Source organism: Prionailurus bengalensis, unplaced genomic scaffold (genome assembly GCF_016509475.1).
Source record: "Prionailurus bengalensis isolate Pbe53 unplaced genomic scaffold, Fcat_Pben_1.1_paternal_pri Un_scaffold_49, whole genome shotgun sequence".
Classification (NCBI taxonomy): domain Eukaryota; kingdom Metazoa; phylum Chordata; class Mammalia; order Carnivora; family Felidae; genus Prionailurus; species Prionailurus bengalensis.
In genome coordinates, this window is record NW_025091154.1 from 622,189 (window position 1) to 639,259 (window position 17,071).

Below are 17,071 nucleotides of genomic sequence, written 5' to 3' on the forward strand. Positions count from 1 at the left end.
TGGCTGTGGAAGCCCTGTAGGGTTTGAGCAGAGGATATTCCTAGCACCAGAGAGGGTGCAGACTAGAGGCTTTATGAGTTGAGGAAGGGCAGGTAAGTTTGCTGGGGTCAGAGTGATTTAGAGAACTACACTCTGTTCTCCAGACCAGAAGCTCTCATCTCTGCTGAAGAAAATATAAGTCATGGGAGGGTATTCCTTGGTGTTTCTCTTCCAGCATCCTTCCCACCTCCTTGTCCTTCCGTCCTTCCTGGTTTTCCTTTCTGACATGTAGCAGAGCTTGTTCTCTTCAGCTTTGTCTTTCTGACAGGGCCCAGCACATAGTATGCTTAGACATGTTCTTTCAGTGAATGAATATTCTTCCACTTGGCTCTGCTTCCTCCTTCATGTTTTGCCACACTTTCTCACTTGAGATTCTGAAAGTCTCTGTGTCATGGCTTCTTAGGGAAGACATTGCTGTGGACTTTGCAAAATAGCAGATCTGGTTTGCCAAGGTGGTCTGCCATCATCAGAGAGGATTCAAGAGTCTTCTTCCTCCATGCTGAAGGAGACAGATATCTATTTTTACAGCTGCTGAAGGTACCTCCCCACCATTCTTATCTAATTTAAAAAAATTTTGTTGTAGATTGATTATAGGCCAGGTCAGGCTGTAGGAGGAAAGATTCCTAAGTTCCCCTGGGGTGTGTCTGCCAAGTGGTCCTATAGCACTGGGTCTCAAAGTGGCAGTTTGCTGTTATCTTAAAACATATTTGCAACACTTTAATTTAAGGCCCTTTGCAACACTTTAATTTAAGGCCTCTTTAATTATTCACTGCTTACCCTCCTCCCCACTGCCATGTACACTGTGGGCTTTACCCCAACACCAGAAGCACAGACAACACTTATCCATGCACAACACTTGATTCATTGATTGCATGTGTCAAATGTTTATTTCTAGGTTGTCTTTCTCTTGCCCTCTAGAAGTTCTTAGGCAACTTATCTCCACTATCAACTGATACATGTTATATGCTTCCAGAAGGCAGATTTATTTTAACCTTAGTTTAAGCAAAATCATGTGGAAAGGCCAATTTATTTCATCAAGCAAATTCCAAATTGATAAAAATGATTTTTTGATTATCTTCTTTTTGGTTTATCCTCGTTCCTTTTTTATTTTAGTACTGAGCAGTGATAAAGCAGAGTAGGGATTAGAAACAACAAGGAGAGAAAGATAAAAAGTATCCCTTAAAAAGCAGTGGCGGAGGCTATCTGTTTTAGATTATGATTCCCAAGCTGCGGTGAGGCAGTTGAGTCTTAGTGGAGAAGTCATACTGATCTATACATGGATGAGAACTCAGGACTGTGAGGCATGATACAACTTTCATATGACTCAGATGATCTGATGACCCTCCTACAACAAAACAAAGCAAAACAAATTAACTTTCCAAGGGTCATGGTGAGGGTGTGCTGCAGCTACCTAGGGCTATGAGAGGAACCAAGCACAGTCTGGTGAGACAGGACAGAGAGAAAGTGATGGCCAAGTACTTATATGGGAGGACAGAAGGACATATTTAAATATATGAAGGAAGATAACCAGAGGGATAACAGCGTTTCCTAAGTCACTTTGTATGCAATGTAATACTGAAGGTGTATATTGTGAGGAAGTACAGAAGAAGGAGCAATGGGCTCTGACCACTCATAACTGCAGTCTAAAAGTGGAGACAAGGGTATAGTGATACATGGGATAACTGGATAAGTTTCTAGATTCTGAATTTACAAGGGAATGAAGGTTTTGGGAGGAAAAACAAAGCTGTTTAGCAAGGCTTCTTGGAAAAAATGAGTGTAGATTAGTGCTCAGCTACATGACAGTTGTGGTTTGGATAATAAGGCAGACAGGCAGATGGATTTACTTCTACTGCTTTCTCCTGAGGACTTTTATTAGATGTTCTTTGTTGATAAGATTCAGGTTGAGAAAAGGGAGTAGACAATTGTAGGGGGGAAGTAGAGAAAAAACTGAGTTGCACTGTTGACATCAATGTATCATATCATTTTCTAATCCCTTAATTGCACATCCTTCCTGGCTTTTCCCAGCTCTCTTTGATTCTTGTTAGAAAAATCTGATTCTGATTCTTACTGGTAGCCCATCTAATTTATGAAAACATCTAGAAACAGAAGCTCAGGCTTTTCTAACTTGTCAAGTTGATCACCTTGTTTTGGTGTCATACAAATGTAAATGATTTTCAAAACAGAATTCTGACTGAAACTAAGCCTGTAAATGTGTGAAATCATAAATCAAGAATGTTGCACTTAGCTCTGTCTTCTCTCCAGTTATTCCAGAAGGACTAAGACAGGGTGCTTGTTCACAGCCATACCAGAAAGATACTAGATAATATGGAGTATACACAGCCTCTTGAGAAGCTCTGGCTATCTGTTTACCTAAATAATGGTGCAATGATAGTATGGTATCTGCATGTAACAAGGACTATACAGGTATTTTGGGAAGGAAGTGAAAATGTTTTGGTCTACATCTACAGATAAATTAGTCTACATTTGGCTTAATGCATTTGGCCTACATACAGTTGGTCTGGAGTGTGTTAGTCTGCGTCAGGGTGGGTTTTCTCTCACTTGGAATTCAGCCTCTGCCAGACTGGGATGAGATTTGAGAGGTTTTGTGCTGGGGGTGGTAGGGTAGGTAGGATAGTTGGAAGAGGTGGTTGTGTTTCCTGTAGGTCTAATGAGCATACAATTTGTGGACTACCATATCTTCAAGTTCAAGTCTTGGTTGTACCTAGTGATATTCACTTGCAGAATTAGGGTTTCTAACCTCATTGAGAGAACATGAAGCACATTCTACCATAAGGAGTTTTTATTTTAGAAAGGGAGACAAAATCTTCTTCCAAGTAACATGCAAATAGAATACAGCACAAAGTAAAATCATAAGTGGGAGGATGAGGATGCCTAGTAAGTGATCGCTTAGTGAGGTTGTTCTCAGAAGACTCCAGGGAGATAAGTTTGGATATTTATTTTCTTTAGTTTGAGCTTGGTTACTTCAGCGTTTCTTTACAACTTTTCTTTTTTTTTAATTTTTTTAACGTTTATTTTTGAGACAGAGAGAGACAGAGCATGAATGGGGGAGGGTCAGAGAGAGAGAGAGAGACACAGAATCTGAAACAGGCCCCAGTCTCTGAGCTGTCAGCACAGAGCCTGAAGCGGGGTTCAAACTCACAGACTGTGAGATCATGACCTGAGGTGAAGTTGGACGCTTAACCGACTGAGCCACCCAGGCGCTCCTCTTTACAACTTTTCAAGGAAGCTATCCGACATTTACTTCTCTTTCCCCAGGGAATAAGTTACACATTTATGACTACTGCAGTGGTTTCTCTCTCCTTTCCTTTTCTGCACAGACCAAGACTGAGAATTATTATTATCTTTAATTAATTTATTATTATTATTATTATTATTATTATTATTAATATATGTTAATATCTAGATCTGTACTAGTATCTGTAGCAAATGTTTACCTGAATCTGTTTAGTTGGCAAACTGGATTTACTGGTTCAAGGTGTGGTGGAGTTTATTTTGTGTTTTTGGTGGGGGGCATGGAAGAAGACCTAAAAGAGTCTCTATTTATTGGATCATGGCCCAACATGAAGATGTAGCTTGAATTGATGTTGTCCTGGGAAACAGTTACATACAATGCCAAAATAGGGTAATTCCCCCTCTTCCATGTGGCCTTCTCAGGCTGACCCATGGTGCACAGAAGACACTCATAGTCTTGCCAACAAGGAAAATGAGGTCCTTACAACTCTTACCTTTCATCAACTGGGAAACCATCTGGTATCTTGACATACTCTTGCCTTGACTATTCATTTACAATTTAGGATTACCCTTCCTAGTTCTTAGTTATATATCTTTTACTTATTTTGGCTGGTGGTGAAGTGCTCATGAAATGCCCTTAATTGTAAATTCCCACTGAGGGAAAATCCACTATTTGCCACCGTTGTCTTGCACTGTGTGTATATGAGTACATGATGACTTGGGAATAATTGTGGTGGTGTTTATAATTTTGGGGGTAGAAAGATGTTGCTTTTGTTTGAGTTCTTTTATACAAACAATCACTATGGTGCTTGAATTTTCTAATTTAGAATTTGTCTTTGTATTCAGATACACTTAGTTGAAATCTGATCTTTAATAGATTGAATCCAGTCTTTCTCACTTAGAAATTTTTTTGTGGTTTCAACTTAAAGAACCATCCAATTTATCACTTTAGATTCAACCCAAAGTACAATGATCCCATAATTGTAGGTATCTACAGACAGTACAGGAAAAATGGTAGCAAATGGAGAAAATTCTTTTCTTTGGGAGCTTATAGTATAAGGGCATTTCATGGATACTTCTCCATCCTCCTGAAACAAATGAAATCCTGTTTTACATACAATCCGATCATTTGACTATTGTACCACTCCCCACTTCTGCAGGTTAGACTCAATGTAGTTATTACAGTTTGAGTATCATGTATGTTGCCTAATGCCAAAGCACTAGGTGACCTACTTTTCCAAATAACATAAAGCAGTGGAAGTAATAAAACTCTGTGCTGTGCATGTGTTCATTTTTCAAGGTGATGACACTGGAGAAAAATATAAATGTCACAGATATTGCACTTTATTTCAGCTGACTTGGGTTACTCCCTTTGTACTTTCACTTTGTTGTGGTGAAAGAGACTTGGACCTCAGTTCTCATGTCAGATGTCTGACATCACCAAACTAGACTGTAAATTGTGGGGTACTTTCTTGGCTGTGGAAAATTAACTCTTTGTACCTCAGGCTTCATCTGGGGAAGGAAAGGCATGCTTCAGCGTCATCAGACAGAAGCTCTGCTCCTCAGCAACCCCCCCCCCCACCTACTACTCCTGACCTCTTCTCTAACTGGGTGTTCCCCTTGTGCAAGGTTTGGGTGGGAGTGTGTGTGTGTGTGTGTGTGTCCCATGGGTGGCTGTATGGCATCTCTGCTTTGGCACCTAGAGAGGGAGGCAGAGGCAAGAATGCAGTTAGTTCAGTCCTTGTCGTATTACCAGATACACTAGACATCTATTGAGATCTCTACAAAACTTGTCTCCATGCCTTGTTTTCAAACTCTAGAGGAGGATTTTCCTTACAGAACCCAATACTTAGTTTACATAACATGAAAATCAGTAGTCAACATGTAAAACTATCACTTTTTCTAGGGTGCCCATCACACCTAGAGTAACAGCTAAAGTCTTCACACTGATTGTCAGACCCTACAATGAAGGATCTGGCTTCCTGCTTTCTCTCTGACCTCATCCCCTACTGCTTACCCCTCACTCACTCTTTCCTGGCCCCACAGACCTCCTTATTATTCCTCAAAAATAGCCAAGTGGCACCATTTCACACCCTTTAGGATGGCTACCTTTAAAAAGACTAGAAGATAACAATTATTGGCAAGGATGTGGAAAAATTGAGATGCTTGTGCATTGCTGTTGGGAATGTATAATGGGGCAGCCACTGTGGAAAACAGTATGGTGATTTCTCAGAAAATTAAATATCCAATTACCACAAGATCCAGTAATCCCACTTCTTGGTTATATATCCTATAGAATTGAAAGCAGGGACTCAAAAAGCTACAACCATATTCATAACAGCATTATTCACAACAGCCAAAAGGTGAAGCAATGCAAATCCCCATCAGTAGATGAATATATAAACAAGATTGAGATATACGCACAATGGAATGTTATTCATCTTTAAAGAGAAGGACATTCCGACATATGTTACAAGCTGGATGAACCTTGAAGACATTATGCTAAGTGAAATAACCTGGTCAAAAAATGACAATATTGTATGATTCTACTTATACGAGTACCTTATACGAGTACCTAGAGTACTCAAAATCATAGAGAAAGAAAGTAGAATGGTGGTTTCCAGGGGCTACAGGGAAGGAAGAATGGGAACTAACTCTTTATGGGTACAGTTTCAGCTGAGGAAGACGAACAAGTTCTGGACATGGATGGTGGTGACGGTTGCACAACAGTGTGAAGGCCAGGCTGTATTGGAGCACCCATTTTAAAATCAAAACACCTACTGAGCACATCCTAACCCTTTCTTGCTTCCTTTTTCTCTGCAGTACTGATTGCAATACCAACACAATACCTATTCATATTACTTTTTTTATTGTTTGCTTCCTACTGCAGGAACTTAAGCAACTTGAGTGGAGAAATGTTTGTGTTTCTCTTTGCTTTATGAATAAATGGGGCCAATATATTTGAATAAATGAAAGACCATTATTGGACACAGACTTCAAGAGAGGGCACAAACTGAAACAGAAAATGGGACAACTCCATTTTCATTTGGATTTGTTAACCAATTTCTTCTACCCTTGGACATGAGACTCAGCACCAGTGTCATGACGGCTTTTGACTGTTTACCTTTTCATATGTATTGTGAACTATTTCACTTTTGGACATGTTGGTATACATGTACACAACACTTCCTAATACTTAAAACTCTTGCCCTACACTGAAAGCCTCTACTCTTGTGTTTATGACTGCCTCCTACCCAAGTTGCAGAGGTGCTGAGTTAGAAATCCAGAAACTCTGGGGAAACTCAGCTATCCAGAATATTTTATTCTTGTTTGTTCGGGAGCCACTGGTTTGATTGGCTCCAGAGTTTTCATTTTCTGGAAATTTTAAGGAGGATGAGAGAATCTATATACTTTGGGATCAGGAAGGAGCTGTGCTTGGATACAAATGGATTGCAATAATCTCTGTAGATGCTGCATTTAAAGTCCAGTTCTCTGAAACTTTGAGAGCTTAAAAATAATTATTTAACAGCCTCAGGAGCCTTCCTCTCAAGTCTTTATCAAACTTTTAGCAAGGCAGCTGGTATCCAAACTATCTTTGAGGCTATTTGGGAGGAGTCACAGAGCCAACTTCCTGATCAAGTGTTAACATCCAATCACGGGGACCAGTGGAACTTACTGCCTTGGAAAAATGTTTTGATAGGAAAGGTCCAGAGTGAGGGCAGTACCTTTCTAGAGACAAAGGAGTGAACCCAATGATCTCCAGGACAAAGGAGAGTGGGTGGGGCTGGCTGGGAAAGCAAGATGGCCTGCAATTTTGTGGGTGGATTGTTCAACTTGACAAGAGTTGTTCTGGGAGACTTGGGATGGAACTTTTATTTTGAAGTTTGGAAGGAGCTCAGAGACTAAAGGAAATACAGGAAGGAGGAGAGGAGGTAAGGGAAACCCTGGAGCATTACGGAATTGATAAAACCTGGCTTCATGTTCCCTGGCCTCTCTCTACATTTCTTTCTTTCTTTCTTTCTTTCTTTCTTTCTTTCTTTCTTTCTTTCTTTCTTTCTTTCTTTCTTTCTTTCTTTTCTTTCTTTCTTTTTATTTAACTTTTTTTTAATGTTTACTTTTTTTTTTTTTTTGAGAGAGAGAGAGAGCATGAACAGGGGAAGGGCAGAAAGAGAAGGAGACACAGAATACAAAGTAAGCTCCAGGCTCTGAACAGTCAGCACAGAACCCGACGAGGGGCTCGAACTCAAGAACTGTGAGATCATGACCTGAGCTGAAGTCAGACGCTTATCCAACTGAGCCACCCAGGTTCCCCTAACTTTTGCTTATTATTTATTTATATTTAAGAGAGAGATAGAGAGAGACAGAGTACAAGAGAGACAGGGAGATATAGAATCTGAAGCAGCCTCCAGGCTGTGAGCCATCAGCACAGAGCCCATTGTGGGGACTCAAACTCACAAACCGCAAGTTCATGACCTGAGCTGAAGCTGGATGCCCAATCAATTGAGCCACCCAGGCACCAGTTGGGATGGTTTACAAAAGGCTTCCTAGAAGTGGAAAGGGAGAAGATTGTAGAATAGGGTTGAAAAAGGCTAGAGGGTCAAGACTGGAAAGAAAGGAGTGAGGAGGGTATCCCTGGCAGGGTAGATAACTTACCCAAGCCCAAGGCTCATCCCAGGAAGGTTAAATCAGAATGCAAGGACCTGAGTTAGGAAGGAGGTGATGGGCCAGAGAATAGGGGAAGAATTAATGTGGGGCTCTGACAGGTAGGTCAGAAAGTCTGGACTGAATATAAACCATTGGAATAACCACAGAATACTGCACAAAGAAAGTGCATTTCTGAAATTGTGCTTGAGGACAAAGTTTCTCTGTGTTGTTATAAGCTAAATTTGTGGTAAGCTCTCTCAGTATTCCCAATCATGGGTTGGCTTTCTCTTCTACAAGTTTGCTTGTTCATCTCTTTGTTCTGCCTGCTTCTGTTGGAGTCATAAAACATGATTTTTTAAATTCCCAGATATTTGGTTCTTTGGGTTGCTTCTCTGATATCTTTATATCCACAGATCCACTGTCCCTCATCTTCAGTAAAAGTGGGAAGAGCTCAAGGGCCACCCTGCACAACATAGTTGAATGAAACAGAAATTATCAAACTCATTACCCATCTCCAACCCTGCCATTTAAATGGTCATCCTCTGGGATTCCTGCTCAGGGTCCATGGATGGATTTCAGAATGTTGATGACATTAGTTTGAGGTGACCAACCTCAGAGGGGTGTGTGATTGAACAAATGTTAGGAAACATATTTTTCTTTGTTGGGAGGTAGGTGACTGGGGACGGTTCCCCAGAGAAACATGGTACAAGCATCCTTAGTGCCCAGTAAGAAGCCTCTAGAGACAGTTGAAGGAGCTGAAGGATAAAGAGGAACTGGGAAAAGGGAAATAGGTTCAGAGAGAACTAGTAGGTGGAGTACCCCATCTTCCCTTGTTCTCCACCCTCTTTCTAGCAGGTATTCCTTCTCTGTATTCTCCATGTCCTGACAATTATAGGATTCTGATTCTCCTTCAGTTTAAATCTGTTGAGTGCCTGCCATTTATCAGGCTCTGAACCAGATCCTCTCATGACATCACCTCATGCAGTCCCTTTGTTGATCCTGAAGTGTACTGAGTAGAGTCAACCCCTCCCTCAGTCATGAACTTTTAGAACCATAGCCTTCTGTCAGGCCCCTTTCAAGGTATTTTATTTTCCCCTTTCATCCTGAGCTCTTTCTTATTTCCCCTCCTCACTGGATGCACTTGCTTTAGTGTATTTAACAAATGCTCTTCCAGTCCATGTTCTATATGTGTATTTAGATACATACATCCACTGGAATTTTGATACATTAGCATAAATGGCATATGGGAGAAGCCCAGGTGTTATGAGGAAGGGCATACATAGGAAGGGCAGCATAAAGGTCAGGGGAGGCTTCCTTGGGAAGCAACACCTGAGCTGGGAACTGAAAGAGAAGTAGGGGTTAACTAAGGGGAGGGATAAGAGGGCATTAGAGGCAAGAGAACAGGGTGAGTGTGGAATTTCACAGCTGGATCAGGAACTGGGCAGGGGATGAGGATAGGGGAATCAGCACAGGTGAGATGATGAAGGAAGGAAGAATTATGAAGGAAAGGAGAGTGGGAACCACTGAAGGGTTTGAAGACTGGGGGTGGGTGGGGGACACATCAATTACATTCATAGTATAGAAAGTTCCATGAGTTAAGAATTGACCCTCCTTATCTATCTCCCATGTTGTTGGTAAATCATAACATTGGAACTGATGGATGGCAAATAAGAAGTCTAGATGTATTTGTAGACAGAAGGTCAGAACCACAACATAAGTTTGTCTTTTGATAACCTATAGAGAAGATATTTCAATTTTGACTTGTTCTGTTTTTTAAAACTTCTTACAACATTTCCTAAAATTCTCTCAAAACCAAAGCCAGAGTAGAGAGGAGAGTAAAGTCTGCATGACTTTGTCTTTTCTGTTTCCCACTACTCATTTCTGGGGCATTGCTGTGAATTCTTCATTTAAAGCCTCACTCCCCTTGAAGAGGGGCCCATTTGAATAGTAGCAGTAGAGGAGGAGAAAGGGGGAACTACTAGAAAGTTTTCTTCATTAAGAAAATATATTCAGACAATGATTTGAGAACATTAAAATAACTCCTTGTGAAAAATCAATAGACAGTTACAAGTGAGTGTTTTCATACAAGCTTACAGAACAGGGAAGATTTTCCAGGCGGCTATCAGCTGACATCACAGATGGCGAGGTGTTTACAGAGCACACTGTGGCCAGCAAGGAGACTGTCTGCAGAAGTGAGCTCACCTTCTCTTCTGAAATCCAGAGAGAGGAGACAGAAAGAATTGTTTTTGTTGTGAGCTACTGAGCTAAGTAACTTACTTCTTTCCTCCCTACTCATCACACTCTCATAACTGAGGATGTAAAACTGTAGTTAATTTTTATCTGGGAGCTTTGGGTGAGGTTTACTGAATTCCAGAATTCATACTATGGCCTTTCTGGCTCTCCTCTGTTCTTGGTAATGGATTCTTGGTTGGATGTTGCATTCATTTCTCCATTGTTTCCTTACCCTGCAGCTTGTTCTTATAGTTCTTGAAGGTAGTTCTTGCAGTCCCTGACCATTCCTTCCTCTTCCTCTCTTTTCACATCACATCTGTGATAGGAAGCTAAGAGTGAAGAGTTGGACTGTACATTCTGTGACAATCAGCACAGCTAAATGAATGATTCAGAATGAGGTAAAGGGAGCCAAAGTGACATCTGACCTTGGCTAACTGATTTTGGAGGTAAGGGTTTTGAGACCCAGGGAACACTATTTGTATTTTAAACCCAGATGATGGTTATAAATAGTCCTATAACTGCAGTGAGGCCTTCTACTCCATGAATTAATGGGTCATAACTCATGCTCAAGCACCATGTAAATATCCCATGTGTGAATTATCGCATAATATATTCATGCTGTGTTGCTTCTTATAGTTTAATTAGTATATGAAGCTACATGAATTAGATTAACCCAAATGGGATTATGTTATGTGGTGTGTAAAATAGGAGAATGTTAGGAAGTATTTTTCACTTTTTCTGGGGGGAAAAGCAAGATTGATTTTTCTATGACATCTTTTGGTGTCAGTTTCTGTGATTCTTGGGCTGCAAAAAGTGACATGGGACTTCTGAGTTTTCTGTGGTTGGTTGAACATCATTGTTCAGTAAATATTTATTGTTTTTTTAGGCATTATAGAGGGATAACACATACCAGATGAAATACGAAGCAATAGCTTTAAAGCCTTGAGAGCAACAGAACTTGGCTGCGTCAACCCAACTTGGCTTAACTCCGGCTCACCGAACAAAATCCCAGATTCTATGCTTTCTGGGCTTGCTATAGCTTTCTGATCCTGGAATCCTCTTCAATTCCAGCTAGATGCTGCGTCAGGCACTTCGCAGATTTGGTCAAAAGCTGGTACATAGACCTGTGCTCAAGGAACCAGTGGCTGAGGATGACCCACAGAGAAGACTGAGCACTCTGGATTTAGTGGCCCTGGGTGTAGGCCGCACAGTGAGTGTAGGTGTGTATGTCCTGGCTGGTGAGGTGGTCAGCAATCAAGCAGGACCATCCATCGTGATTTGCTTTTTGGTGGCCGGCCTATCTTCTGTGTTGTCTGGGCTGTGCTATGCTGAGATTACTGCCCGAGTTCCCCTCTCTGGCTCCTCATATCTCTACACTTATGTCACTATAGGTGAACTCTGGGCTTTTATCACTGGCTGGAACCTCATCTTCTCCCTTGTGGCTGATACAGCCAATGTAACCCGGGCTTGGACTTTAGCTTTTGCCAATCTGCTTGGGAACCAGATCTCTCAGACCCTGCGTGAGAGCATCTTACTGTATGTTCCCCAAGTCCTTGCAGAATATCTAGTCTTCTTTGTTGTGGGCCTTGTGTTGTTGCTCATGGAATTGCAGACTCTGAACCATAGTCAGTTTTTCCTGATTACCAAAGTGATCACGTTGGTGAAACTTTTGGTTCTTGGTTTTGTCATCATCTCTGGAATCATTAAGGGGGATCTGCACAACTGGACGCTCACAGAAGACGACTACATAATGGCTGGACTCAATGACACCTCTAGCTTGAGCCCCCTGGGCTCTGGAGGATTTGTGCCCTTCGGCTTTGAGGGGATTCTCCATGGAGCAGCTACCTGTTTCTATACATTTATTGGTTTCCACAATATTTTTGAAAGAGTTGAAGAAGCCCAGAATCCCCAGCATTCAGTCCCCATGGGCATTGTGATTTCACTGTTCATCTGCCTTCTAGTATATTTTGGTGTCTCTTCAGCACTTACGCTTATGGTGCCCTACTACAAGCTTCAACCTGGGAGGACCTTGCCTGAGGCATTTCTCCATATTGGCTGGGCTCCTGCCTACTATGTTGTAGCTTTTGGATTCCTCTGTAGTCTTTCATCTAGCCTCTTGGGCTCTATGTTACCCATACGTCAATTGATACACAAGATGGCAAAGAATGGCCTATTGTTCCCTGTTCTTGCCAGGATAGAAACTGGCACATATGCTACCCATCGTGGCCACTGTGATCTTTGGCATTACTGCACCAGTCATGGCAGTCTTCTTTGGACTCATTGATCTTGTGAACTTCAGGTCACTTGGGTCCCTGCTAGCTTACTCCCTGGTGGCTCTTTGTGTTCTCATCCTCAGGTACCAGCCTCAGAGGAGGAATGAGGAAAATGAAGCAGAGGTGCAGGAGGAGAATGGACCTGCAGCAGAGAGGCTGACTCTACAGGGACTACTTTTTCCAGGCAGCTCCTCCCCCACTCCACTCTCTGGCCGGGTTGTCTATGTTTGCTCCTCACTGCTTGCTCTGCTGCTCACTCTTCTTTGCCTGGTGCTGGCCCAGTGGCCAGTCCTGCTTTCTGGAGACCCAGTGTGGATTTCAGTGGTTATGGTGCTCCTGATGCTCATCACTGGGATCACTGGGGTCATCTGGAGACAGCCTCAGAGCTCCAGTCCCCTTTACTTTAAGGTCCCTGCCCTGCCTCTTGTCCCACTACTGAGCATCTTCATGAATGTTTACCTTATGATGCAGATGACAGCTGGCACCTGGGCCAGATTTGGTGTCTCCACGCTTATTGGGCTTGCTATCTATTTCAGCTATGGGATCAAGCACAGTGTGGAGGGAGTTGGAATGGCCAACTCCACTTAAGGTAGGGCCAAAACTGTGGACCTTGAACTCATCAGTGCCCATACATATTTAGTTTGACATCATCATACCTGAATGCAGTCTGGTCCCCCTACACAATAATTTTGAGTACTCTTTAGCAGATGGAAATGAGGTCTCCTATGGGATATTGGTGGGGGAATAATTTATTGTGAGTCAAGGATGTGTCTTTGCTCCTTCTTTCCCCCCCCCTTATCTGCTTTTCAGTTATGTCTGTAGCTGCCTATTGGCTTTAAAAAATATTTTTTTTTAAATTTTTTTTTCAACGTTTATTTTTTGGGGGGGACAGAGAGAGACAGAGCATGAATGGGGGAGGGGCAGAGAGAGAGGGAGACACAGAATCAGAAACAGGCTCCAGACTCTGAGCCATCAGCCCAGAGCCCCACGCGGGGCTCGAACTCACGGACTGCGAGATCGTGACCTGGCTGAAGTCGGACGCTTAACCGACTGCGCCACCCAGGCGCCCCTAAAAAATATTAAAAGAAACTGGAAAAAGTGTTTTTGTTTCCTTTGGGTAAATACCCAGTCAGGGAATTACTGAATTATATAATAATTACATTTTTAATTTTTTTTAGAAACCTCCATACTGTTTTTCAAAGTGGCTGCACCAATTTATATTCCCACCAACGGTATATGAGGGTTCCCTTTTCTCCATATCTTTGCCAATACTTGTTATTTCTTGTCTTTTTTTTTTAATTTTAGCCATTCTGACATGTGTAAAGTAATATATCATTGCAGTTTTAATTTGCATTTCCCTTATGATTCATGATGCTGAGCATCTTTTCATGTATGTGTTGGTGTCTGCCCATGTTTTGAATGAATTTTTTTGGTGTTGAGTTATGTCAGTTCATAGTATATTTCGCATTAACCCCTTATTGGATATATCATTTGCAAATATCTTCTCCCATTCAGTAGGTTGCCTTTTTGTTTTGCTGATTGCTTCTTTTCTATGGAAAAGTTTCTTATTTACACTAAGTCCAAAAGATATACGCATCCTTATGTTTATAGCAGCACTATATACAATAACCAAGATATGGAAGCAACCCAAGTCTCCATCAGTAGATGAATGGATAAAGGAGATTATATATATACATATACATATATATATATATTCATATATATATGAATATTAATCAAGCATTGGAAAAAAAACAAAAGAAACCTTGCAATTTATAACAACATGGATGGAACTAAAAGATGTAATGCTAAGTGAAATAAGTCAGTCAAAGACAAATACTATATGATTTCACTCACATGTAGAATTTAATAAAACAAACAACCAAAGAGACAAACAAATAAAAAAACAGACTCTTAAATAGAAGGAACAAACAGGTAGTTACCAAAAGAGAAGTGGGTGGGAGGATGGGTAAAATAGATACAGGGGATTCGGAGTACACTTAACTTGTTGAGCACTGAAAAATGTATGGAATTGTTAAATCATTTTATTATACACCTGAGAGTAATATAATGACACTATGTGTTAATTATACTTCAATAAAAAATAAAGAAAATTAGAAAAAGACAAAAGAAAAGATGAAATATGGCCTCTGCCCTTAAGGAACTTATATTCTAATACAAGAGATAAAGCACAGCTGTAACAAAAAGTAAAAAGTGTTGCCATAATAAGTAAATACAAATGAGGTGTCTTAGAAATTCAGAGTGGAGAATGACCATTTGTGGCTGCCACAGTGATGACAGTTGATGGTGAAATCAGAGAAGACTGTAGAGGAATGACATTTGGGTTAGCTCTCTCCATGGACAAATAGGATTTTGCCACACATGGGCAGCAGGGAAAGACTGTAGGCAGAGAGAACAACAGTAGGAAAACGAAGAAGTGGTCAGAGCACACTGAGCAGGTTGTGTAGCTTGACACTTGGCTGTGGGGGTGGGGGGGAGTAGGAGGGAGGATGGGCAACAGAACATACACAGGTAGATTGAAACCAGATCTTTCCTCTGATCACAAAGTACTTTGGCTTTGAACCCACTGCCCATGCTACAAATCCCTGGGGTTGCTTCTTCTACTTGGTCATGTATGTATTCATGTACTTTAAAGTTTCTCTACTATTGTCTGCTTTGGTCCACTAGTTCAGAAAGTGCACAGCTGACAGCCAAGTGTCCTTGGTTCTAGTCTTGTTTCCACCACTAACTAGCACTGTGATCTTGAGCAAGCCCTTCAGTTCCCTCAGTGCTCTGTTTATTTGTCTGTAGCATGAGAGTTCACAACTGATAATTTCTAAAGTTCCCTTTTGTTAAAAAATTGTAGGATATTGTCTTGTTCTTCTGTCTTGTTTTTCTCTCAATTTGGTCTCTACTACAAGTGATCTGAACCTGCATTCTGCCCACTTTTTACTACAACCTATTGTTGGAGCTGTAGAGGTGCAATAAATACCACATTTCCCCCTCCTATGATATTCAAGACATAGAGACAAATGATTAAACCATCAGCCTCAGCCTAATTGGCTTGCTAATCTGGCATCACTAAGTTAGATAGTCTTACTCTTCATCACAAGCACTGCTGAGCACACCCTACCTCCTACCACAAGAGAGAGCCTGTTTTTATTAGATTTTCTTGTGTATGAGCAAATTGGAGTGCATTTGTCCTGTGAGCATGTTGGATCCAGATGAAAAAAAGGAAACCACCAAAAAAAAAAAAAAAAACCTGGAAGAAGCTTAGCTAGGCATGCTCAGTACCGTCTCTTTGACTGATAGACACAGAGAGAGAAGGAAGCAGAGAGAAGCCAGGGATAGTACTCTGTTCAATGAGGCTCAAACTTCAATGGATGTCACCTCACCTGGAGGGCTTCTGAAAATACACATTGTTGGGCTCTGACCCCAGCATTTGGAATTCAGTACATCTGGGTGGGACCCAGAATTTGTTCTTTTAACAAGTTTTCAGGAGATGCTGCTGCTGCTGCTGCTGCTGCTCCAGGGACCTCACATTAAAGACCAAGGCTCCAGCTTAAACTCCTCCACATACATGTAAAATGAAGCAAGGGAAATATGGCACCCTCTGAACATTCACTTCATTTCATGAAACACTGAGATTCAAATACCATCATGAATGCTTTCACAGTGGGGAAATCATAGAGAATCACTTCACAATGTTTCACAATCCCTACAGATTCTTCCCAATGCCTAGACTTAGTTAAAGTAATATCATTTTTTGGCTTCCATTTATTCACTTGTAGTTTTAAAAATATGAGCATCATAATACTAATGCTTACTTTTCCCACCCCCATATGAGATGTTTTTCAAGATTGGTTGAAGTAATGGGTATAAAAATTCTCTAAATAAACTTTGTGAATGTTAGATAGTGATTCCCTCTTAACTTCTCAGTAGAAATATAGAGCCTTTTCCTCCTACAAATAGTACATCTCAAAAGATTATTTTATTTGTATTTATTTAAATCAAGTTAGTTAACATCATACTATTGGTTTGAGGAGTAGAACCCAGTGATTCATCACTTACATGCAACACCCAGTGCTCATCCCAAGTGCCCTCTTTAAAGTCCATCACCCATTTAGCTCATTCCCACACATACCTCCCCTCTAGCAACGTCCAGTTTGTTCTCATATGATATTTGTCTTTCTCTGATTGACTTATTTCACTTGGCACAATACACTCTAGTTCCATCCATGTTGTTGCAAATGGCAAGATTTCATTCTTTATGATTCATGAGTAGTAGTATTCCATATAAATGTGTGTGTGTGTGTGTGTGTGTGTGTGTGTGTGTATACACATATATATGGAATGGAACATATTTCATGGGTGGAACATGTGTCCACATTTTCTTTATTCATCAATTGATGGACATTTGGGCTCTTTCCATAATTTTACTATTGTTGATGGTGCTACTATAAACACTGGGCTGCATGTGCCCCTTCGAATTCAGCATTTTTATGTCCTTTGGATAAATACCTAGTAGTCCAATTGCTGGATCATAGGGTAGTTCTATTTTTAATTTTTTGAGTTAATGGCATACCGTTGTCCAGAGTATCTGTACCAGTTTCCATTCTCACCAACAGTTC

General features: G+C 41.0%; 1 protein-coding gene across 1 annotated transcript; it reads left to right on the top strand.

The window, feature by feature from the left end:
* Positions 1-447: 447 nt before the first annotated feature.
* Positions 448-13,287, top strand: LOC122478312 (cationic amino acid transporter 3-like). Its single transcript, XM_043571944.1, is given in 3 exon segments — positions 448-576; positions 11,054-12,382; positions 12,384-13,287. Coding segments are annotated over 2 exon segments (1,842 nt in total). The 5' UTR covers positions 448-576; positions 11,054-11,242; the 3' UTR covers positions 13,086-13,287.
* Positions 13,288-17,071: the final 3,784 nt, after the last annotated feature.